The sequence below is a fragment of the Penicillium roqueforti genome (assembly GCF_015533775.1).
Source record: "Penicillium roqueforti strain LCP96 04111 chromosome Unknown scaffold_08, whole genome shotgun sequence".
Lineage (NCBI taxonomy): Eukaryota > Fungi > Ascomycota > Eurotiomycetes > Eurotiales > Aspergillaceae > Penicillium > Penicillium roqueforti.
Window position 1 is genome coordinate 156062 of NW_024067572.1, and position 25152 is coordinate 181213.

Below are 25152 nucleotides of genomic sequence, written 5' to 3' on the forward strand. Positions count from 1 at the left end.
GTATACTCCGTAGCCCCGTAGCCCCGTCTGCTATAGGTCCACGGTAACCAGAGGTACTTGCCCAAGTAGGTATAGGCGTGGACATGATAGTGAGGTACATGTACCCTGAAACAATATTTGAATTGTGACTCTGCTTTTCATGTGACTGGAGTAATTTCCTGGAGCCAGAACGCCACCCACTTCCCTCGCGCGAATAACAATGCACCACGAAGCCAGGATCTGGCGTGATGGAACTAGGCTGGGGCCGTGCAACCTTGGATTTAACCTCGCATTGCATTGTCCCGTGGAGCCAAGAGATCGACTGCACGTTCATCTTGCCTTTGCACTCTAGCGCTTCTTGTGTCGCAAGAGAGGGGGGAAGGAGGAGAGATAGGTCTAACAAGAATCGACTAGAAAACCGCCGTGGATTAGGGATTTTGTACGTCGGACCATTTAGTGATCATAACCCCCTGAGTGGAATCGTCCAATCCAGAAGAAAATCCAAAGGTCTTGAATAAATCAACCGCCGTAACCGTTGACAAGCGCCGGTATTTTCGAGTCATTTATTCGCTTTTTTTTTTCTCCCGTGACCATAGTGGTAGTCCAGAACAATATCACCTGGAATCCCTCATATCTCCGAAATAGCCAGGATGGCTCGGGCCAAATGTGTAACGAGACTAAAACCCCATCCAAGCCAGCGGCGCCAATGATTGGCTTCACGTACCAGCAGCCCGCCGATCGATGACCCGACCCAACAATGACTGGCTACGGCAATAACCACGTAGGCAGGGCTAGATCGTGTGGATTCACCGCCAGTTGCCCCCCTTGCGTGCAGACGTGGCACAGAGCATTATCTCATAGTCCGTACGGAGTAGCTCCATCTGGTATGCAGTGACCCGCTGCTGTGGAGGCCTAATGTTGGATGTATGTCGACCGTTGTCTGCTTTGTGTATGGCTTATTATCCCCTATAGAGTACGAAGTACGCCGTGTAGGTGAGACAAATATCAAAGATTCAAGATGTGAATTTTTTTCCAAACGGGAAATATCCTCAACAACGCCGATATCGGGCTATTTTGGGCCGATCGGCGCAACGTCAGAGGGCAGATAAGGAAACATTAAAACAAGTGAACTTCGATGTACGACATAGTCAAAATATGCCACTCTTGTGAGATATGAACTTGTTTACTATGTTGTACAAAATGTACAACAGCACTTAGATTCACCTGTTCAGAAAGGGAGTCTTACCAGCTTCTGCACTACCACATCTCAGCCCTTTGTACATGTCAAAGGAGACATAAGCATAATTATAGATCGTGAACCATTCTACACAGTCCATGTGATACTAGCACTATATTCAAAATAAGCAATTCTTCCCTAGGTTGCTGTGTCATCCCTGATAATGACAATGATTAGGCAATAATCACGCTAAGCCTAGAACAGGGAGACCCCGGACTAGAACACCAGGCCTAATCCCAATAGACAGATAGGCAAGAGCCAGAGCAAAAATCCAAATAAGCCCAAAAGAGGAATGAAAAGACCGCTCACCGTCTCTTTGCTGTCTCAGCTCACATTTTATAGTATGTACTGTGCATCTGACACCAAAACACGCGCCGTCCACGCTTCTATCTCCCCGGGGAGGCGTCGCTAGTCGATCGAAGAATGCAAATACCATGCAGCGTGCAGCCCAAGCTGGAAGTATCATGTACGATGAAGCAGAGCCAGAGTGACAAGCTAGCTGCCAAGTGCCAGCGCAGGCGGCTAAAAGCAAGTGCAAGTGTAAGCCACCCACGGACTGGGTTGCTGTGCATGAAATGATGTACATAGTTAATCGAGCCTAGCCTAACTACTATAAATGGGTGGGTGTGAATCATGTCCAGATCGGAGGTTGGCGCGCGTGGGGGTTTCCACATTCTCGAAGCATGTCTGCCATTGATATTGTGCATGGAGCGCATGAGGGTGGTGTGGGTGGATGTTGCATATCGTGTCTTGGGTGTGTCTGAGATTTGTTGAATTTGTTTCGTATTTTGCTTTTTTTTTTCTTTTTGGAGGAAAGGGAAATTTGCTCTGGTTGGTACGGGTTGAGGAATATCTGGGGGGGGGTGGGGATGAATTGGGCATGGGGTTGGCAGTTCGCTTGCAGGAAACTTCTAAGGTTCTTACCTGGGTGTTCAGACCTCACGACTTCGTAGAGGTACGTATTCACCGCTGGTTGAGGACCTGCATCGACTGCAAGTCTCTCGTGTCTGTCAAGGGATAGTTCGTGTTTGTGGGAGCTGGTATTGGCGGTGGGAGGTTGGTATATCCCTTGATTGGAAATTGGATTGTTGCTGCTTGTATTCGTAGACCGATTGTTTCCCGTGGGAAAAATGCGGGAATAAGTTTGAAAGATCTGGTCTCGACCTTTTGCTGGGAGGGTTGGTAGAAGTCTTGTTCTATGCTTATGCAGCACCGATCTCGATCTGATAGGGGTTGTTGCGATGATAATGCAATCGCTTACGCACAGCGGATCAATGCTGATAGTGTCGGTGCGTCGACTCGAGGGGACGGGCATTTCTGCAGTGTTCTGTGCTATGTACTCCGTAGACCTGAACGCGCTTCTAGAAGGCGTGGTTGGTGCAGTATGCTGTCTTCCGTTGTTCATGTAGGGATGCTACGGTTCCTGCTGATAGATCGCCGGGATCATATCTGTATTGCCTCAATACGATATATAAGTCAAGCTGTGCGCGGTTGAGCCTTAAACTTCGATCAAAAGGAATGATCAGATATCGGTATTGGGTCCCGTAGCTCTTTCTTTTTTTTTTCCTTGCTCTAGAAGACATAGAAGATCTTCAACATAACCCATAGAAGACATCATAAAAGACAATATAGAAGATGACTTGAACGTGTCAACAACAATGGACACTACGGAGTAGACGTGGCCTATATTTGCCCGGAAGACGCCATTCATTAGCCGATGGCAATCCGTAATTTTATTCGATATGAAATGTAGAAGAAAAGCCGAATCATACATTATACCTTATAGCGTCGGGTCAATGGATGTTTAGACATGATTCGAGGGATATGTCTTGAGATGTGTGTCCCCAATATATATCCCCTCCTCAAGGTAGAACTACGAGTGGCATACATTAAAATGGAAAAAATCTCCAACAAAAGACATATACATTCACTACAGAAGAAAGGAGCATTATTTGAACGAAAAAAGAGTGTTTGTCCATTGAAGTAACTCTAAAGCTAACAATATCCCGACAAAGTTCTATACCCGACCCAACCATATTCATCATGTTTTTTTTTACATGCATATCTCATGAAACGCGGATAGCATAATCACACATCAGGGCTGGTAAATTCATCGCTTACCAGCCTGAGAAAAAATCTGTTGCCAAATGTCGATCCATTGCTGATGCTTATATGACAACGGACGGTGGGGGTTGCGGAAAGTGATCGAAAGAATCTCGCGCAGGCGGCTATTCAGGATCCTCAAAGCTAGCATAGACTTCCAATCTCGCACAGCGAATCGGATACGGTTTGCGTCAATGGAGACGACACCAGAATACATCTGTTTGGCGGTGGTTAGCTTATTGCCTAAGAAATGGGGCAAGGAAACGCGAAGAAGGATTGCTGTCGTCGTACCTTGAACTCGGCATCACCACACAGTAAAGCTATAGCAAAATCGTCCACTGCACTGGTATCGTGCGCGTTGAGGTTGCGAGCACGTGCCATGATGCTATAGTATGACAGCCATTTGACAGACGAATCCGCCCTCTTGTTGACAGAAACAGCGGGCAGTGTGACTGTCTGGTTGTTGCCAACGTTGCGCCAGCCCTTGCCTTCGCGCGTCAGAAGCTTAGGGTAGAAACTCCAGGCGATGACCGAATTGATCACAGTATCATTGTTGCTGTTGATGTCGAAATCTTCAGGGATGATGAAGAATTGGCGATTTCGGCTGTTGGAACGTGCACTTTGGGTAGGGTTGGTTAGCAATTGTTAGGTTGAAATGTGACGTTTGGACAAAAGAATCTCTTACCGGTTGAGGGCCGCTTTCTGTGATGCATCTAGGGTCAGAAGACCTGCATCGGCAATTGACACTACCAATTGCATCTTGATATCCTCTATGGCCAGTAATGTCTGCGCGCTGAGGAAGTTCTTTCGGCAGAAAGAATATTCGTTGGACCCCGGTGTGCTTCTTGTGCGCCTCCAACTACAATAGGCGTTGTATACGGTCAAGAGATCCGAGTCACCTAGTATTTGTTAGTTCTCAACTGCGGGAGAGCGATATATTGGGACAGACCTCTTCGGAAAGATGCCCGAGCACCATCACGTTGTGAGTTAGATCCGATTGTGTTGACGAATGGCGACTTGGAAGAGAGGATAGCAGCAATGCTGACAGTCGCATCCAAGCACCGGAAAAAGGCTCCATGAATGATCATTTTGCCGAGGAAGACATCCAGCGGCAACTTGGCGAGTTGTGTTCCGAGAGAGGTTAAACTCTCGTTGCTCGTCAGGGCCTTGACTTCCTTCAGTGAATCAATGGCGCGGCGAATGTTTTTAGACGACGGCGGGTCAAGAGCTTCGAGGAGTGTCTGTTCCACTTCTCCCAGTTTGCAGATCTTGACACGAAGCACTAAATCCTGCAAAGAAAGGCGCAGCAATTCGGGGGTTTGCTGTTCAGAAAGCAACTTTTCGTGGCGGTGTTTAGTAAACAGGTGGAAGCAGATACCGTTCTGGACACGTCCAGCACGGCCGCGACGCTGCTTAGCGTTCGCACGCGAGATGAATGACTCAACAAGGCGGGATAATTGACGTCTCTCATCGAAGCGCATGATCTTCTCCTTTCCTGCGTCGACCACAGCCGTAATATCTGGGATGGTGATACCTGTTTCCGCAATGTTCGTCGCAATAACAATTTTTCTTGTGCCTTCCGGGGGTACGTTGAAGGCCTTTTCTTGGTCTTCACTGGCAATCGAAGAGTGAAGTGTATGGACGATCCAACCCCTCTGGAACATGGGCTCAGACAGGATCTCATCGTTCAGGCGACGGATTTCTGCCAGTCCAGGCATGAAGATCAAGATCGCCTTGCTGTAGTGAGTCATCTCTGGGGCCGTAGCAATCTTCAGAAGTAACCTCTTGATTAGGTCATAGTCTAGTCTGTATTCATCGATGTTGATAACAGTCTCCTTGGTTTGTCTAGAATACCCATCAAGACTGGCTTGGAGACCTCCTGTGGTGTCGGCATCTGTGGGTGGGTCATCCATATCATCGTCGAGGACTGTGTGCTGGGCATCCTCCGACAAACGGTAGTTGGTCATCTCGACCGCATCCTCCAGGTACTTCATCTCCACGGGGAATGTTCGCCCTGGAATGTTCAGAACTGGCACCCCACCGAGATAGTTCGAAAAACGTTGCGCATCAAGGGTGGCTGACATGAGGATGAGTTTTAGGTCAGGCCGCTTCTGCATGAGTCGTCGGAGCACGATCAGAAGGAAGTCACTGTCGATAGTGCGCTCGTGAACTTCGTCAAGAACCACATGAGTGATGTCTTGGAAGTCATCGGGCCGTTCGAGCATTCGTACAACCACGCCCGTGGTTCTATAAACCATTAGTTGAGCGACCACAAATGAAAAAACGGGAGAAAAGTGAGAACTTACGCATAAATCAATGGCGTGGATTGAGTAAACTTGCTTTCCAACCGCACCGCAAATCCAATGAGAGATCTATTCGTGCCCACGTCGTTCTTGCTCTCTCCAAGCTCCTCGCTGACACGTCGAGCAAGCGAGATTGCAGAGATACGGCGGGGCTCAGTCACATAGATCTTGCATGGTCGGCCTTGGATCATCTCATGCTCGAGAATGAATGACGGAATCTGTGTACTCTTTCCACTACCTGTTTCACTGCAAATGATCATAGCTCGGTGATCGTCGAGCGTACTCAGGATCTCATCTTTAAAACCCCAGATTGGGAGGTTCATTCTACCTTGCATCATGCGGTGATAGGACGGTGTTGACGATTTAGCAATCCATGCTTCTTTCAAGCGGTCATCGATACCCGCGTAATTGTCACGCGTAGGTCCCTTCATCGGGGTGCCCGGCTTGCTACCAACACCGTTTCTCTTCCGGAAGTTGTCAGATAGAACGACATCATCTTCGAAGGTGCCTTGGTTCTCTTGAATCAAACGCTTCAACTCTTTGACGGTGGTTTTGTCAACTTCATCTTGTTGGATCTTCTGCAGTGTTGCAAACTCAGTCCAGAGTTCTCTCCAAACTGCCGGCAACCGCAAGTAGGCCTTGCCCTCCTTGGAATTTTGGGGGAACAAGATGAACAAAGCCAGAGTCGACACGTACCCCTCCGCCTGCTGCGCATTTGGTGTTGCAAGGGCATCCATTGACACAAAAGTAGCCAAGGCATTCGACTTATGTGTAATCGATTCCACTGCTAGCGGGAATGGAGCTTCCTGGGGCTTCGACCATCGCACCTCGAGAGCTTTTCTGTTCGAATGACTTGAAGAGGAGAAATCTTGGTAGACAATCACGCATGTTGAATCTCTCGATTTGCAAGTCTCTTCCAAGACTCGCCGTGGGCTCAGGCCTGTCGATTTCCCAAAGTCGCGGAGTGTGATTGAGGTTTGGGTCTGTGGAGCAGGAATACCTAAAATCGAGCCTGAATCCTCAGCTTCGCCTTGGAACAAATCTCCAAGGGCATCCTCCATTCCGTCAATCGCAAGGAGGGCCGGCTCTAGCTCTTCGTTAATCTCGGGCTTTGGCTGATCTTCTGCATCGGTCGAAGACTTTTTTTTCACCGGGCGGCGAGCAAATGAAGCATCCTTCCTGAGCTCGTCAAGCTTTTGCTCCCATATGTACTCTGCTTCTCGGCGTTCGAAAAGCACATCCCGTTCGATCTTGGCAATCTTCCGCTGCACTTTAGACGTTTCAGGGTCATCTGATAAATTGCTAGCACCGACGCGACCCTTCTTTCCCTTTCCGGAGCGATCGAAAAGATCTGGGTCCAAGCTGTAAAGTCGAGTCTGCAGCTCCAACCATTCGGGAACCATGATATCTGGGTCGACGGAGCTATCCGAGTCGTACGAAATAGGAGGAGCAACCTTTGCTGCCTTCCAGTCAGCCTTTTTGTTTCCTGGCTTGCTTCGATTTTGGGATGAAACAGGAGTCGAAGTCCCTGAAGCTTTCGATTCTGTTAAGAGTTAGCATAATGTTCCAATGAAAACCTTGAACCTGGGGGTATTACCTGTCATCCATGAGGTGACACTATCCGTGTCTTTCAGTTGACGAGTATTTATCTGTGTGTAAGACGGCAATTCATTTTTATCACTGTGCGTAGCCAACCATTCAATTGCTTCATCAAGGTTCCACACAACATCCCGACCGGCACTGTTTGAGTTGCCAGCAAAGTATTGCAAAACATGCTTCAGTGCGTCCTCGACACGGTTTTCTGGAAAGTTGAGTTTGAGCAGTGTTTCCCTCAAGGTCCAAAGCTTGTTGTATAAATCGTCCTCAGAGCCAGCCTGTTTTGGACTTGTGATCCGTCCACTAGCTATGAGATAGTCATGCTCTTCGGTACCGGCTAGTTCGAGAATACTGTCTTGAATATCTGTCGGTAACCACTCTAGAAGGCTCAATGATACTGATTGCTGTCGGAAAACGCGGCGTTCGTTTTCTAGCTTAGTGGCCTGGCGCGCTGCGTCATTTTTACACTTCGCAGCATATTTATCAACCAAAATCTGAAGCTCTGCTTCTTCAAGATGCTTTTCCAGCTCCTCCGGGGTGTAGTCTTGTAACGAGGAGGTTTTTTGTGGTGCGGCGACATCTGCAATCCGTATGGCATTGCGTTCAGGTTGCAGCTCGATTTCTGGAGTGGCTTTTGATTCTTCGGTGGCTGGAGAAGGTGTGGATGTTGCCTCTGGCTTAGGCTTTGAGGGCATGGAGACCGTTGCGAAGCCTCGAGCCGGGTTGGAGGCGGGCTTCTTCTTTTTCTTGCTGCTCGGCGGCATTATGTCTGAATTATCAGCGGGCCTAGCGGAGATGTCTTCGAAGCACGCTGAAAGTCAGCGGCCAAAGACCAATGAATTTGGCCTGTGTAATATTGTGGACTAAGGTGCACAATATTCCCAAAAAAGGGCGTTGAAATGTGTAAAGAACGAAGAGTCGGCCATGATTGTTTAATGGCGGGATGTGATCCAGCTCCCCACACAAAACTCTTTATGACAGCATTCCTAGCCCACTTCACCAACTTCAACACTCTCTGAACCACCCCCTTCTCTCTCGATTCCCCCGTATTGACCGCCGATCATGGATGGAATTCCATGGGATCAGGTCAAGGCCGGGGATCTGGATGCCTTGCAGGTCGTTCTCCTCTCGAGTTCGACCTCGCGCAGGCTCCGGGCCCTACAAGAACTCCGCGACAAGAATGGTAGCGTGTTAATCCAAGCCTCATGACAAGCAGATTGACTAACTATTCATTTTATAGGGTCTGAAATATCACCAGAAATCAATCACGATATACTAGACTTGCTCTTCCGTACCTATCCTCTCTATGTCGATCGATCCTCCCGACAGGCTGTCCAACAATGCCTCCGCTCTCTCCTCCGCGGCCCCAATGCGACCGAAGAGTTAAAATTCCTTGCGCAAAAATTGCAAATCGAGGCATCTAGACCAGGTTTGGCTTCCTCATTTGCATTTGTTCTGTTGGAATGGTGCTGTATTCTGTTGCAGCAGGCCAGCGAGGACCAGAACACACCGTTGGCCACTGTGCTAGACCTGATTGCGGTTGATGCCAAGGCCCTGGAGAATTGTCTTTCTCACAATCCTAAGCCTGCGTTAAAGCAGTCAGCTCTTCGAGTGACACGACGTGCTTTGCGCGCTGTATTTTCGTCTAAGGCATGGGGTGCTGATGCAGTGCGGCAGTCTGTCAGCCGACTGACCACGGACTCTACCGCAGCGTACAGAAATGTGCCTCTTCTCGGTGTCGTATGTGGAGTCTGTGCGCGACTAGCAGACAAGAAGCCAATTCTTGAAGAGTCGAAAAAAGAGATTTTAGCTTTCTACATCAAGGAAGTCGTGAGCTCAAAATCTGTTGTGCCCGCACATGTCGCCAATGGCATGTCTGACTTCTTTACTTCCTTCGTAACATATGAAGATGTTGCCACTGAATTGGTACCTCCCATGGAAAAGTCCATACTACGAGCACCGGAGGTGGTTCTCAACGGCGTGATTCCTCCTCTCTGTGTCGCTCTGCCAGAAGATATTGATATCTCGGAATTGGTGCAAACACGCCTTTCCAAGCATCTTTTAACTAGCATGAAGTCAAATAACCCATCAATCCGCCAAGGGGCATCTGACTCTTTTGCATCCTTGCTCTCTCGATGCAGAACCGGTCCCTTGGTCTTAAAGATCACCAGTGAAATCATTGGTCCTCTGAAAACGCAGAAGATTACTACTCCTGAGCACCGCATGGCTTACGCCCAGGCAATTGGGGCTATTTCGCCTTCGGTGGATGTCTCAAAAGAGGTTGTTCAAGGATTCTGCCCTGTTTTTTCACGGGAGTCGAACGAAGCTGCCCTGGAAGAGGAGATCAATTCCTTTAGCAAACACCTTACTTACCTTGTTCAATCTAAGCTCAAGGTTAGCGATGATGTTATCAGCACTATCGTCAAGGGTGTATCAGATAAGCGAATTCCTTTCCGAAAGATCTGGCAAGCAAGTGTGGGAGAAGTCCTATGGAAGTCTGATCTCGAGGTTTTGAAGACCCCTGAAATTGAACCACTCGTCACCAAGTTCCTCGCTAAAATGAAGGATTTGTTTGGTGAGGTCGCCTCCAACCCACTTCCCTCGGCCCAAAGCGGTGCTTTGTCTTCCGCTTATCTCTTTCTGGCTCTGTTCCACCGATTGTCCGATATTCAAGAGTCTGCCAGCTCCGCTTGGGAGGAAAACGTAACTCAATCGATGAAATTGAGCCCCAAGCCTTCTTTCCTCCTCAACCCGAAGGCATACTCAAAGTTGAGTTCCAAGGAAGAGGTCCAGTGGCTTGTCAGGGCTCTGGCTGCTGTGGCCTCCGGGTCTAAGTTTGCTAGCTCTGAAGATGCGTCCAAAACAGCTTGGGCTCAGACCTTTATCTACGCGATCACCGGGCCTGCTATTCCCTCAAATATTCGCGAGAACTCCGCGGAAACATTATCCCGGGTCTATCAGACGGATGTGGCCTCTTTTGGGCGCACCGTCCTAAATGCACTGTGGGCATGGATCTTTTCATTCCGAACCGCAGAGAAGGAATCAGCAGCCGTTTCTGCTGGACCAGAGAGCGAACGCCTGCTTCATATTGTCTTGAAGGCTCTCTGCCCAACCAAGGCTGTCATAGAAAGCTCCGGAATTTCTTCTTCTGATTTGGAAGTCTTGCTCATTGAAATGCTGATTCTAAGTCGGCCTGAGTTGATTCCGAATACCTCCTGGATTGATTTGTGCTTGAGGACCGGCACGGACCCTGGAAATCTCGTGCGCGCACACCCTGATGCTTGCATCGAGCAGTTAGTTCACGTGAACGCAGACCCCCTGCAGTCAGCGGTACCGGGTGTTAACCTCGCTGTCTGGACCGCTGGGGCTGAATTGGCATTTGTTGCCCCCGATGCAATGATCCCGCGTTTGGTCGATCAAATTAAATATGATCTGGACGGCACCCGCCTATCTAAGTTCACTGCCACTGATGCCGCCATTTCACGCACCCCCGAAGGAACCGCTTTTATCGATGTGCTCAGCAGTAAGTCGAAGCAGCCTGCCTTTGATAAGAACACTAAGGACTATGACACTCTGAAGTGGGAAGAAGAACTTCGTGCGCAATTAGCCGAAAAGAAGGGCCAAAGCCAAAAGAAACTCACACCTGAGGAAAATTCCAAGGTCAAGGCCCAGCTTGCCAAGGAGGCCAAGATTCGTCAAGATGTTTTGGAAGAAGTCAAGCGGATCGAAAGAGGAGCGGGCATTATCCGAGGTCTCGCAACGGGTCCAGCCAACGACGTCGAGGGGTGGATCAACGCTGCAGTAAGTTCTTTGCTGTCGCTTGCACAGGCTGGTGCGGGTTTATTTGTCGGTGATGTTGTCTCCCGAGCATTCATCACTTGCGCCGATGAGGTGTCCACCCGCCTCGGTCCTCTGCGTTCTTTCGTTGGCATTGCAACTCTGCGAGCCATCGGTAATACCAACCTTCCCTCTGACATGGAATTGGAACCCCTCGGTGAACTCGTGACCAGAATTCTCTACCGATTACGTTTTGCTTCTGAGCAGCGTCCTTTCGATACCACGTCTCTCGCCTACGTGCTTCCGCTTATCTCTCTGATTTTGTCCCAGAATGGCATTGAAGAAGCGAAGGGAGAAGAAGAAGGCACACAAGTTCTCCTTGCTCTTGAGTTCCTGTCAGCTCACTCTGGCTCTTGTGAGTTTTACCCCACGCTAAACTAGTATGAAACCAAGTGCTAACGCTGTTATAGTCACCGACGCCCGTCTTCCTCGCGTTGAGGTTCTAGCTCAGCTTCTCTCCGCCATGCAAAAATACACCCAGCACTACAAGCTGGTCAAGGATACCTTATTCGACTTCTGCCGATGCATCTCGCCGAATATCAGCAGCGAAGAGCTGGATACGCTCTTGCAGGGAACAATTGTCGCTGATGCCTCTGTCCGAACAACTGTGCTTCAGGTCATTGAGGCCGAGATTGATTTGACTGACCTCGATTTTTCAGAGCACATCTGGCTTGCCTGCCACGACCTGGTGGAGGAGAACGCCGAGATTGCCGACACAATTTGGGAAGACAATGCGCTAGAGGTGGATGACACCTCGTTCAGCAAGATCATGAAATACTTGGACTCCAAGGACTATCAGCTTAGAGGCGCTGCCGCTCGCGCTTTGGCACATGCCATTGAGTTTGATAAGAGCAAATTTGCGGGCATTCTTTCCGAACTGCAATCCAAATACGTGGAAGAAATAAAACCTAAAGCACCCGAAAAGGACGCTTATGGAATGCCCAAGAAAGTAGACAATGCAGACCACTGGGAGGCTCGCAGTGGTATTGCGCTGGCTTTCAATGCTATGACCAATGGATTCGATGGTGACGAGAGTGTCTCATTTTTGCGATTCCTGATTGAGAAGGGTCCCTTGCTAGATGGAAACTCCCGGGTCCGTGGCCAGATGACAGAGAGTGGTAAATCTATTATCATTTTGCGAGGAGAGTCAAAGGTTGAGGAGATGATGAATTTGCTCCAAACAACCCTGGAAACCTCGGATAAAGACACGAAGACCTCTGACCTGCTGAACGAGGCTGTCATCGTCTTATATGGATCTGTGGCCACACATCTCAAGGCGGATGATCCTCGCTTGCAGACAGTTATCAGTGAACTGCTTGTGGCCCTCGATACCCCTTCGGAGTCTGTGCAGCACGCCGTGTCTGAGTGTCTGCCCCCTTTGATCAGATCGTCTGATTCCAAGACGGCAGAGTATGTGGAAAACCTAATCTACCGGCTCTTCAATGCCCCTGACTATCCTCGCCAACGCGGTGCTGCTTACGGTCTTGCTGCAGTCGTGTGTGGCAGGGGTATCGCAACCTTGCGGGAGTACCGAATCATGACCCAGCTCAAGGAAGCCGCCGAGAACAAAAGAGAAAAGGATCACCGACGAGGCGCCTTGTTAGCTTATGAGCTTTTCGCCCTAGTTCTAGGGCGGACATTTGAGCCTTATGTGATCCATCTCGTACCCCAGCTTCTGGGAGGATTTGGTGATACCAGCATTAGCGTCCGCGATACTTGTTTGGAGGCTTCAAGGGCTTGCTTCCAGAATCTCAGCTCTTACGGTGTTAAGGAGATTCTTCCTACCCTGCTCGACGGCTTGGATGATACGCAATGGCGTAGTCAGAAGGGTGCTTGCGATCTACTTGGAGCCATGGCCTACCTGGACCCACAACAACTTGCAGCTAGTTTACCTGATATCATTCCCCCTTTGACAATTGTGCTCAATGACACCCACAAGGAAGTCCGTAGCGCAGCGAATCGCAGTCTTCAGCGCTTCGGCGAGGTTATCAGCAACCCCGAAGTAAAGAGCTTGGTTGGCGTGCTTCTGAAGGCTTTGAGCGATCCAACGAAGCACACAGATGAGGCGCTAGATTCCTTGATCAAGGTTTCTTTTGCGCACTATCTCGATGCACCCTCCCTGGCCCTTGTTGTGCGCATTCTCGAGCGTGGTCTTAGTGACCGATCTAACACTAAGCGAAAGTCAGCACAGATTATTGGTAGCTTGGCCCATCTCACAGAGCGCAAGGATCTTATCTCACACTTGCCTATCATTGTGGCTGGTCTCAACTTGGCCATTGTCGATCCAGTTCCCACAACCCGTGCTACTGCTTCCAAGGCCCTTGGTTCACTCATCGAGAAACTCGGAGAAGACGCTCTGCCAGATCTCATTCCTAACCTTATGGCTACTCTCAAATCCGATACTGGTGCTGGTGACAGACTCGGGTCTGCTCAAGCTCTTTCGGAGGTCCTTGCAGGCCTCGGTACGACCAGGCTCGAGGAGACATTGCCAACTATTCTCCAAAACGTTTCCAGTGCCAAGCCTGCTGTCCGTGAAGGCTTCATGACTCTCTTCATCTTCTTGCCTGCTTGCTTCGGTAACAGCTTCGCCAACTACCTCAGCAAGATCATCCCCCCTATTCTTGCTGGTCTGGCTGACGATATTGAGGCTATCCGCGAGACCGCTCTCCGGGCCGGTCGTCTGCTTGTCAAGAACTTCGCTCACAAGGCCATCGATCTCTTGCTTCCCGAGCTGGAGCGTGGTCTTGCGGACGACAGCTACCGCATCCGTTTGAGTTCCGTCGAGCTCGTCGGCGATCTGCTCTTCAGTCTTACCGGTATCTCTGGCAAGATCGAGGGTGATGAAGAAGAGGAGGAAGCCACTCAAGCTGGCCAATCCTTGTTAGAGGTTCTCGGAGCCGAGCGCAGAGACAAGGTTCTCTCGGCCCTGTACATCTGTCGCTGTGATACCTCAGGCCAGGTCAAGAGTGCGGCCCTGGGTGTCTGGAAAGCACTCGTCGCCTCCCCGAGAACGCTCAAGGACATGGTTCCTACCCTGTCTCAGCTCATCATTCGCCGCCTCGGGTCCAGCAACATGGAGCAAAAAGTCATTGCCAGCAACGCCCTTGGAGACCTTATCAAGAAGGCTGGAGAGTCTGTTCTCAACACTTTGCTGCCCTTGCTTCAAGATGGTCTTCAGTCTTCGCCTGATGTGGAGGTCAAACAAGGTATCTGTATCGCTCTCCGCGAGCTTATCAATGCCGCTTCCCCCGATGCGCTGGAGGACTTTGAGGATATTCTCATCGCCACCGTGCGCGTAGCTCTGGTCGACAACGACGATGATGTGCGAGAAGCTGCTGCTGAGGCCTTCGATTCACTGCAGCAGGTCATGGGCAAACGGGTCGTGGACCAGGTCCTGCCTTACCTTCTTCATTTGTTAAGAAACGACGAGGAGGCTGAGCAGGCGTTGTCGGCACTGTTGACGCTTCTCACGGAGCAGACTCGCGCCAATATTATTCTTCCCAACCTCATCCCCACATTGCTCACGCCGCCAATTACTGCTTTCAACGCCAGGGCCTTAGCATCTCTAGCCGAAGTTGCTGGCTCTGCCATGACAAGGAGACTGCCAGCAATCCTCAACTCCCTTATGGACGGTATCATCGACACTACCGACGAGGAGCTTCGAACAGAACTCAGCGCCGCCTTTGACACCGTCCTAGTGTCTGTAGACGAGTATGATGGCCTGAGTGCCGCCATGAATGTAATGGTCACTCTTGTCAAACACGACGATCACCGTCGACGTGCTGCTGCGGCGCTCCATCTGACCAAGTTCTTCACGGAAGCCGAGCTTGATTTCTCGAGGTACTACCAGGACTTGATCCGCGCCTTGTTGATTTCGTTTGACGACCCAGACAAGGATGTCGTCAAGTCTGCATGGACTGCCCTCACCGGTCTCATGTCTCACATGCGCAAGGAAGAGATGGAGAGCTTGGCTATTCCCACCCGCCAGATTCTGCGACAGGTGGGTGTGGCTGGCGCGGACTTGCCCGGCTTCAGTCTGCCCAAGGGCATCATGGCTATCTTGCCGATTTTCTTGCAAGGTCTTCTCAACGGTACTACCGATCAGCGTACCCAATCGGCTCTTGCAATGTCGGATATTATTGACCGGACTCGTGCCGAGTCATTGAAGCCTTTCGTGACTCAGATCACCGGTCCGCTCATTCGTGTTGTGTCAGAACGTTCGGTCGATATCAAGTGTAAGTCATGCAAAGCCTTTATGTGGTGTCTGTTTACTGATTGATTCTGCCAGGCGCCATCTTCTATACTCTTAACAAGCTTTTGGAGAAGATCCCGTTGGCTGTCAAACCGTTCTTACCTCAGCTCCAGCGTACATTCGCTCGTGGTCTGGCCGACACATCAAGCGAGACTCTGCGCAACCGGGCTGCCAAGGGTCTTGGTATCTTGATTACGCTCACCCCCAGAATTGATCCTCTTATTGCTGGTAAGTCTCAGGAATTTTTTATACATGGGATGTAGTTCATCGCTAACTTTTATCTCTAGAACTTATTGCTGGATCGAAGACCACTGACATTGGTGTGAAGAACGCCATGATGAAGGCTCTCCAGGAGGTGGTTGGTAAGGCCGGTGCAAACATGAGCGAGGCATCTCGGCAAGCGATCCTTGGTCTGATTGATGATGACGCTAGCGACCAGACCGGTATGATCATTACTAACAATTCACCTGTTTCACAGCTTTCTAACCTGCTCACAGATTCCGTTTCCATTACCAACGCTCGCCTGCTCGGTGCTCTCGTGAAGGTCCTCCCTGCCGCAAGCTCGGTTCCTCTCATCAAGTATGCATATTCGTTTTCATGGTTTGATTTTGTTGGATGCTAATATATTTCCTTCCCCCTAGGAACCGTATTCTTACTGGCTCCCTTTCTCATGCAGCGATCCTAGGACTCAATGCTCTGTTGGCTGAATGCCCTGGGGTTCTGTCGGAACACTTCTCTGTCGAGCTTCCCACCGTCATCTGCCAAGGTCTTGCAAACAAGGATGTAAGTGGAATGCTATACCACCCAGTATTGCTTGAAGCTAATTCAGAAACAGCCCTTCATCTCCGACAACAGCGCTCTTGCCGCAGGCAAATACCTCTTGTCCAACGATGGCAACCATGCTTTCGAGTCAAGCAAGGCCATCTTCGAGGCCTTAGCATCTGCCATTCAAGTTGGCAACCCGGTCGATACCCGGCGGTTGAGCTTGGTAGTCATCCGGACTGTCAGCCGTCTTCACCCCGAGCTGGCCCGTCCTCATCTGGCTTTGCTCGCACCGCCCATCTTCGCTAGTGTCCGTGATCTGGTAATCCCCGTCAAACTGGCCGCCGAAGCTGCATTCTTGGCCATATTCTCTGTGGTTGAATCTGATAGTGAGGTGTTTGACAAGTATATGGCCGGTCCAGGTGCATCTCTCCCACCAGGCCCCAAGCGCAGCATGTCTGATTACTTCAAGCGCATTGCCGTTCGTTTGGCCAACCAGGCGCGTGAGCGTCGGGAGGCTGAAGGTGGTGAGGGTGGCTTGGGACTGTCGAATGATGAACTAGACGACGAAAAGGAATTGTGGAGCATTGGCAAGGTTGACCTTGGAGAGGCCTTTGGCGATGAGTGATGATCTGTTTGCGTATCCAAGGAGCATCTAGATGTTTATAGATATACCCTTGGGTTTTCTTTGTTCGAGTCGTACAAAAGTTATGCATAGTAAGTTTTTGTATATTTATATTGTGTCATTATACATCACCGGGCAGCCATGTACGCCGTACAGAGTGGTGGACTTTATTATATTGCAGATCACTCTTTCCTAGATAGGAATATCAAATCAGGTGATACTACTTGTCTTCAGTATCACGTGATATTGTTCGTTTTTTGGCCGTCTACAACGAAAGCCACGGCAAAGAGCGAAAGAGAAAAAAAGAAGAGAACCCCAAATTGTAATCTTGTTATTATCCCAGCATCTTCATTCGAACTTTTCCCAATGTAAGTAAGCTTAGCTTCCCCGGACTGCAAGATCTTCAAGCTCCATCATCCCAATTCGGACTAGCGTTAGGGTATGCACCCTGGAGCACTCCGCCCATTGTGGAAGGAGCACTCGCTTAGCCCTCGGCTGACCTAATCTGGCCCGCAGTGCCCTCTCAAACTCTCACCGTCGGGATTTCTCAGTGCCACGAACATCATCCGCCAACGACCGTCGATACGCCGACATCAAGATGTGAGTTCCATCTCCAAGCTGTTCTTGAACTTCTCGAATGCACTCCCGTGTGCTGTGGAGATTCATGTCCCAACACCCAACTCGTGCACCCGAAATTTTCGTTATAGTGGAGGAACAACTTCGTGATGTGTGTGCTATGATGCTGACCGGGTCTTTCACCACCACAGGGTCAACCTTACCACCCAGAAGCGCCTCGCCGCCTCCGTGGTCGGCTGCGGCAAGCGCAAGATTTGGCTCGACCCCAATGAGATGAACGAGATCTCCAACGCCAACTCTCGCCAGACCATCCGCAAGCTCGTCAGCGATGGCCTGATCATCCGCAAGCCCGTCACCATGCACTCCCGTGCCAGCGCCCGTGAACTCAACGAGGCCCGCCGAAATGGCCGTCACCGCGGTCTGGGTAAGCGCAAGGGTACCAAGGATGCCCGTATGCCCAGGTATGCACACCACCACTACCACCACCGTCTTTGTCTCCTACATCGGACTCGCCCGACGGCTAGAACCAGGACACAGTTGCTGATGTCGATTTTCTCTGTTTAGCCAAGTCCTCTGGATGCGCCGCATGCGTGTTCTCCGTCGTCTGCTCGTCCGCTACCGCGCCGCCGGCAAGATCGACAAGCACCTCTACCACGAGCTTTACCACCTGAGCAAGGGTAACACCTTCAAGCACAAGCGTGCCCTCGTCGAGCACGTAAGTTACAACCCGAATCAACCCCACGGATGACGATCGAATATGAACATGAACCCCTTGAATTACGCAAAGGAACGGATCCAGGCTGACTCGTTCTCTTTTTCACCGCTACAGATCCAGAAGGCTAAGGCTGAGCGTGCACGCGACCGTGTCCTCAAGGAGGAGATGGATGCTAAGCGTGCCAAGAACAAGGCTCTCCGTGAGCGCCGGTTGGAGCGCAAGGATGCCAAGCGCGATGCTCTGATCAACGAGGAGTAAATCTGATACAAAAATTCAATTGCCCTTCCGTTGTTTGACGCTTTTCTCGCAATTCGGCGGTCCGGAGGTTGGAAACGGTTAACTTCTGGGTTGGATTCGGGATTCTAGGTTGTTCCCGATATCAAACTCAGGTCGGCCTTCGGCATCTTCCTATTAGTCTAGATTCTGTTACGACTTTCTCTCCTTCCCTTTGTTTTCCCTGATAGCATGGGGTTCGTGACCTTATTGGATCTTTTCGGAAAATATGGGGTATGGGAAATAGGAAGATGCGATGATGATGTGATACTCAAGCTATTCTTGTTAAGACGTAACGAGAAAGCAAAAGGAAATCTTTTTCTACTTCACCAAAAACCCGAAACAAAAACCGCATGCTCTTTCCTGGTCTATACTACCGCTTGTGGTATAAACCTGATATGCGGAGAAGCAGATTGTGTCCCTCTATAAGCCAGTAGATACCATTCCCTCGATGGTCTTACTCGTATACTCCCTATACTCTCAATCTTGCTGCTCGTGATCAGCCCCTGTAGCTGACCTATGAGTGGCATGTCTATTTTCCATGCTTCATGCAGACTTTATCTCGATAATTCCACGATCCTTAGCAACTGCAACCTCGTGGGTCAAAGACCTCCAATGTAATTTATGGATCCTGTACCTCCCTTCTAGGGATTTGATCACCTCTATCTATACTTGATAGCTAGCCTACAACATTGACATACGTTTTGTGTGAAGAATAAATAAATCAAAATCTAACCAGTCGAAGTATCATTGCCGCTGAATATGTTCATATATATCTGTACCCCACATTCCCATAATCGTCCGAGTATAAAAATCTATGATTAGCAGCCAAACATCGGGGCGCAATGAAAGTACAGGATAATATATGAACCATAGGGTAGCCATCGCGTTCAACTAATTTTGAAGTATCCCAATGACAATTAGACAACTATTTTACCTCGAGCATGGTTTCATCCAAACCCCGAGAATGTAGAACGCGACTAATTTCACCAACCGCTAGAAGAAAATCAGGAAATGAAAGCATGGTAGAGATATGAAATACTATGCCTTGGAAAGAGAAATAACATTTTGAGTTCTCCTGCCCTTTCCATACCAATATAACCCAATGAACTACCCAGACCTACAAGTTCAACACCGAAATCGAGATGAAATATGAATGGGCCCGAAGGGAATGCCAGTAAGCAAATAAATACAAACAATAGAAGAAAAGAAAACCTACAGACATAGCATTCGTAAGATCTTGCCGTCGTAAACCAAAGCAAAGCCAAAAAAGGCAAGTGTATCAGTGTAAACGTATAATATATGCAGGAAGCCAAACCCAAACCGAAAGAAAATCATGAAGCAAAACCAAATCCAGCCCGAACTACAACTTGACAGCCCACATAGTCGGGATCGAAGGAACCGAAGACCGGTGGTGAGCATTGGGCGGAGGCTCAAGATCAAGATCGAAGGGGTCACTGCGCATGCTATCACGCATCATAGACGCATCCAAATATCCATGCGGTACAGCGAGGGAATCCGTGCCCGCACGCTCGCAGTCCCAGTGCCCTTGCTCACGAAGCCCGGCGTCGCGGGAAGAAGTGGAGTAGAGCGAGACCGATCGAGATGGGGCTGAGATTTCGATGATTGCAGACGGCGGGTTTGTGAAGGCCTCCTGCGCTGTCTCGCCACGCAGGTACATGCTGTCCAGAGATAGGTCTGGATTGGAGGGCTGTTGTTGTAGCGGAATGACTGGGAGTATGGGTGATCGCGGGCCGATGTTTCCTGGGATCGAGGGGTAGGAGTGGTAGCGGTGGAAGTGGTGGCTGATTGATGAGCTCGTTGAGTCGCCTCGTATTAGTTTCTGTCTGAGTCCTAGCCGCTCTGTTGTTATTCTTCGTCGTCGGTGACGCATATAGAGTGCGCAGGCTAGCAGGGCGAATATCATGATTGCTGATCCTCCGATGATGCTCCCAACTATGGTTCCGATTTTAGAGGATGCGGAACTCAAATTGTCGGCTTGGGATGTTTCTGACGAGTCTGCGACCGTGGCAGTTCCGATGGATGGTGGGATTGAATGTGAGTTTGATGGTGCGGTGCTCAAGCTGGCCAAGGTACTGATGGAACTTGTCGAGCTTACGGAGCTAGTCGCTGTCTCTGGCAAGATAGGCAGTGATGATGAAAGAGATATACTCGGGCTAGTTAATGGAACCGGTGGAATCCACACGCTGCCAGGAGCATCGGAATGCCATGAGTGATGGTCGGAGGATTCAGAAGTCGCCGAAACCCCCATCTGGCTTGGTAGAACCGAGGTTGTTGGAATAAGAGTCGAAATTGGGGGCTCCGAGATATCAGGTGCTGTGATGGTGGTGTCCTGCTTAATTGTCCACTGCGTAGTCGTTGCCAGAGTCACGGTCACCGGGGTTAGGTCCAATGTTAACGATAGGAAGTCAAGCACACTGGCCGCGGTGCTGGAATCAGTCCCGGATTCAGATATCGTGTAGACCCATGTAGGATGGACAGTTTGCGTTTCAATTGACGTGACTGTCACCAGATTTAAAGGTCCAGAGGATAATCGTGGGGACAACGTCTGTGTGAAGTTGTTGAGCGGTACAGACGGAGTATCAATAGCGGAAGAAGCACTCGACATCTCGCCGAGAGCCCGCAGGGGGCACCGACCGTTAAAAGGCAGATCTGATGATATTTGCCGAGTCCGTATTCGATGAATGGGACATAGGGGCGACGTGAAAGGATGGATCCCTTTGTATGCGTATTGGACAAAGCACAAAGTGACAAAGCAACCAACAAAGCAGTAGGCTTATTAAGTTGACTCTGATGGTTCATCCAAGCCACCCCTATTTCTTGTTTTGTTCCTTGAAGCCTTGAGATAGTCACGAACATAATCCCGTCGCAAGGCTGGGATTCCATACAGTTCACGATTCACCTTCGTGGTCCAAAAAGTGTATCATGTCAGATACAGAGAGATTAAAAGGGTGTATACAGAGACCTTTGTTTTCCCCCGCAGAATTTGTGAGGGGATTTTGCTTTTCATTTGTCTAGAGCTCGGCGCTTCTTGTGATGGGTAGAAGCAACTCCTGTGACAGATGAACGGCGCTTAGCCCTCGGTCCAATAAGACCATCAGGCAATCCACGGGTGGACGATCATCTCCAGAAAATATGGGAATAGAATATCCATAATGTGACACTGGCTAAATTTTCCATATGCGCACGATCTCGTCATTATTGTTCCCTAGGTAGGATTTGAGCGGGGATGTGTATCATGTATCATAGACGAAACACGGCAGTTTCGGATTTGGCGAGAGTTTTATTGAAATTTGGACTGGTCCATCCTGGTGACTTCTTGAAGTTTCATGTTTTGCCTAGCTCGGCTGTTGGTATCTTGCAGGCTTTTGCAGGTTTTGCAGTTGAGAGTATGTCGTCGGCATAGAGGAATCGTAGCAATGCCTCTTTGGTAGAGTCATGTGACTATATCCAGATAAGTAGGAGCAGTCCACATGTATATAATATCCATAAATGATATACGAGAGGAAAGGGAGAAGCAAAAGGGCAGAGACTACAGTACTAGAACAAAGTACGGAGCAAGTATGTAGGAGAGAGAGTGTGATATCACTTTTACAAGAACATTCCCCCCTCCTCTGTTGACCCGATGAAAGCCCTGACGAACTCAGTCATGAATATTTCAAGTCACAAGGAAAGGTCAAAGGTCATAAGACATATAAATGGTAGAATTTATGCATCAAATTCTTTTGTTAAGTCGGAGAGCGCTGAAGGACAAATGTTCCCGACAAATTCCCCACCAAAAGTTCCCCAGTTCCTTTCATCTTCTTCCATCTCTCTTCTCCATCACTTCATAGGGAAGTTGTTTTTTTCTTCGACTTCAACTTCTCTGTTTATTTACCTGCCAACTTATCTCGGTGCTTGTGCCTTTGGTGCCTTTGGTGCCTTTCTGCCTTTCTGCCTTTCCGCCTTCCTGTTCCCTGTTGTGTTCCCATGTGACCTTGGGGACTAGAACTTTGCGATAATCGTGCATTTGCATTTGCATTAGAGCTGTGATTGAAGAATGTTTGGCTGGGGTTCTGGGCTAGGTAAGCAATCTCCCTTTTGCTACCCCTCGATGTTTCCCCTCCCCCGCCATACCCCTGTGGCAAGTCGAAATGTCAACACAAGTTCACCTGGACAGCCTTGTTGGATTGGAGCCCTGACTGTGGCTTAAAGTTCTATGCGACCTTAGATATGTCAGCCAGACTTGAACGAGAGATGAACCACACAGTCTCAAGCTAACACAACTTCGCGATAGCCTTGCCCTCCGCCACTTCAGAGCCGGAGAAGGAACGCAGACCCCCCGCAGACCCGACACCTCTCGATTTCCCCGTCTATAACCTATCCAATGTACTCGAAAATGAGTCGGAATCAAGACTCAAGGAGATGCCCGACCTTTTGGCCGACATCAAACGCCCACAGGACATCTGCGTGGAGCGCTTCGAGCCGTTGAACCTACAATTGGAAACCGGCGTCGAGGTCGCCCATATGATCCCCGAAGACCATTCGCATCCCCTCGCCCCCTTGCCATGGGAAGATACCACCGAACCGACGGAAGACAATCACCCACCGTTGATGGGTAACGGAGCCCCGTATCCCTCGAAGGAACGATACGAAGTCCTGGAAAAAGAGCTAGCGTTGGATAATGACGACGCTTTCCGCGAGGTGGCTCGATTGCCGCCGCGTGAGGGTCGCGACAGGGTTCGTATAACACAGTCAAGGAAGTTCTGGACGGGATTGGAGCGCATGGCTCAATACTGGGATACCAGCCTAGACCATTACTACGAGCGCCCGGCAACCCCCGATCCGACACCCCCATCTGAGATGGAGCAAGCAGGGGATAGCACAATGCAGATGGATACTGAGGAGTCCAGTAGCAGACATACTCTGACAGACCATGAAATGGACCTGGATGAAGGACAGACGGTCGCGCCTTCGACCAGCGGCAATGTTGGCGATAAGCAGCGGCCCTCTGTCCCTGTATACACGGGTCGCCGAATTGGCAACGGTGCCGAGATGCCCGATGAAATTCGTGACGAGACAATCCGAGCCTTTGTGGAGATGGCCGCATGGCCATTCGGATGCCAGGTCACAGTCCCCACGCTCCAACCACGGTTGACTACCAAGAACCTCCTGTTCCCCGTCCGGCAAACATTCCAGTCCTCGCGGTCCCCGCGAGACCGCCAGATCGCGCGGAGCGGCATGCTCGAAGGCCCCGTTCTCATCTCACAGTGTCGACCCGAGACATCTTTCCGCACTGCAGACAATACCCCCGGGACCGGGATTGGCGATGTAAGTGATTTATTCCGCGAAGTAGGCGGCATGCTTCTCGCGGCGCAAGAGCGTGCCCGCGAAGGTGCAGTCGAGAAGCGACCCGGCGAGGGCAAATGGTGGACCATGCAGCCTCGCTTCGGAGGCGCCCCCAACGATGGGATCCTGGATGATCTCGTTAATTACGGACACGGGATGTCCTTGCCGGACTCAATGATGGAAGAAAGCACGTCATCTGCCCAGGAGGCAGAGAGCGCTTCCAAACGTCACAAGTTCGAGCATCCATTTGTCACGTCTCTCTCCCGGAGACCGAGTGCTATGCGCAGACTTACTACCAGTGAGAAGTGGAAGATACTGCAGCCTGGACCTAGTCTTTGGGACAAGCGGATGAGTTATTTGCAGATAGGCAAGGTCCAGGAGAGTCCGTTTGACGATGTATGCATACCCGGCCTCGTTCATTGAAATTGAGTGTGCTTTTGACGGCCAGACAAAGCTAACCCTTCATTCTTTTTTTTTTTTGCAGATTTACATGATCTCATCTATCAACCATCACGTCTCAATCCTCCACCTCCGCGTTCACAGGCGGTATTTGGACATCCTCACCCACGGGGACAGCACCTTCCCACCAACCGAAGGCGAGCCGTGGCATGTGCTAAAGCTGCAGAGGACTCGATGGTTCGACCTATTCGATGCCAATGACCGCATAGAAGCGCTGAAGGGTGTGTGGCAACTATTCCACCACCAGCTGAGACAGACACGCCACGAAGGCGACGTCCCAATACCGAAAGAATTACCTTTAGAGTGTCCATTATAGAGCATGCATGATGCTGTCCGTGGGGACATGCTTTTGACTCTCCGGCTCTCAGTGGCCTTTCTCAAGCGATGCATCTTGTACATATGGCGCAGCAATCTTCGGATTCTTCCCGCTTGCTGCCGACCTTCACTCCGTTTTCTACACCATACCCATCTTCAATGAATTTACAATCTTGAGCATATTGATATCTGGCGGGCAATTTATATCGATTCATAAGTGATATCTCTTTTCGACTGGAGGGTGGTTAGATGGGTGATTTGGGATTTGTGTTCTGCTTTGATATGCTTCTATGGATACATTTTTGATATCTCTGTTTTATTTGTGGACAACTTGGTTTGATATAATGCGTACATATGGCGAGACCTTGACCCGAAATTCTATCGATCTGTTCTCAGTCAGGAGGATCCAATTCAATCACAACCATCTATCTATGCATAACTTCGGAGTGTATAAATCAAGTACTTTCTCACCCATTCAATATATCTCTTACACTGTGTTGTCGTAACCATCCATTTTCACTGCCATAAAATCCAGTTCATAGGTAATCCACATCCCAACATTTGAACCCTCGGTACTTTTGTCATAGTGAGACCACTCCAATCCTATACGAAATCACCAACCCTCACAACATCATCTTCTAATGAAATCAAACCAAGGTGCCGGACATATTCGGCGTCAAGACTCAAAACCCATGACCTCACACAATAACCCCGATCATCAAATCTCGCCACACACCAAAAACGATACAAGTAAAAAAGCGAGAGCGTTCC

General features: G+C 49.8%; 5 protein-coding genes across 5 annotated transcripts; 3 read left to right on the forward strand and 2 right to left on the reverse strand.

The window, feature by feature from the left end:
• Window positions 1-3326: 3326 nt before the first annotated feature.
• On the reverse strand, window positions 3327-7982 carry LCP9604111_4152 (putative ATP dependent RNA helicase; the record flags this gene model as incomplete). Its single annotated transcript, XM_039071820.1, has 6 exons — window positions 3327-3536; window positions 3611-3938; window positions 4005-4218; window positions 4269-5566; window positions 5626-7165; window positions 7220-7982. 6 exons carry the CDS (start codon window positions 7980-7982, stop codon window positions 3327-3329), a joined length of 4353 nt encoding a protein of 1450 aa, XP_038929714.1.
• Window positions 7983-8280: 298 nt separating this feature from the next.
• Window positions 8281-16697, forward strand: LCP9604111_4153 (putative translational activator; the record flags this gene model as incomplete). The annotated part of the gene is made up of 8 exons (XM_039071821.1): window positions 8281-8401; window positions 8459-11410; window positions 11466-15290; window positions 15344-15535; window positions 15595-15750; window positions 15805-15886; window positions 15949-16090; window positions 16143-16697. The coding sequence occupies 8 exons, from the start codon at window positions 8281-8283 to the stop codon at window positions 16695-16697; spliced, it is 8025 nt and encodes a 2674-aa protein (XP_038929715.1).
• Window positions 16698-16835: 138 nt separating this feature from the next.
• LCP9604111_4154 (60S ribosomal eL19 domain-containing protein) lies at window positions 16836-18243 on the forward strand (the record flags this gene model as incomplete). Its single annotated transcript, XM_039071822.1, has 6 exons — window positions 16836-16942; window positions 17038-17133; window positions 17211-17294; window positions 17462-17731; window positions 17835-17985; window positions 18100-18243. The coding sequence occupies 6 exons, from the start codon at window positions 16836-16838 to the stop codon at window positions 18241-18243; spliced, it is 852 nt and encodes a 283-aa protein (XP_038929716.1).
• Window positions 18244-19621: 1378 nt separating this feature from the next.
• Window positions 19622-20887, reverse strand: LCP9604111_4155 (uncharacterized protein; the record flags this gene model as incomplete). The annotated part of the gene is made up of 1 exon (XM_039071823.1): window positions 19622-20887. The coding sequence occupies one exon, from the start codon at window positions 20885-20887 to the stop codon at window positions 19622-19624; it is 1266 nt and encodes a 421-aa protein (XP_038929717.1).
• A 1431-nt stretch (window positions 20888-22318) lies between these two features.
• On the forward strand, window positions 22319-24382 carry LCP9604111_4156 (uncharacterized protein; the record flags this gene model as incomplete). Its single annotated transcript, XM_039071824.1, has 3 exons — window positions 22319-22343; window positions 22556-24003; window positions 24092-24382. The coding sequence occupies 3 exons, from the start codon at window positions 22319-22321 to the stop codon at window positions 24380-24382; spliced, it is 1764 nt and encodes a 587-aa protein (XP_038929718.1).
• Between the last annotated feature and the right edge of the window lie 770 nt (window positions 24383-25152).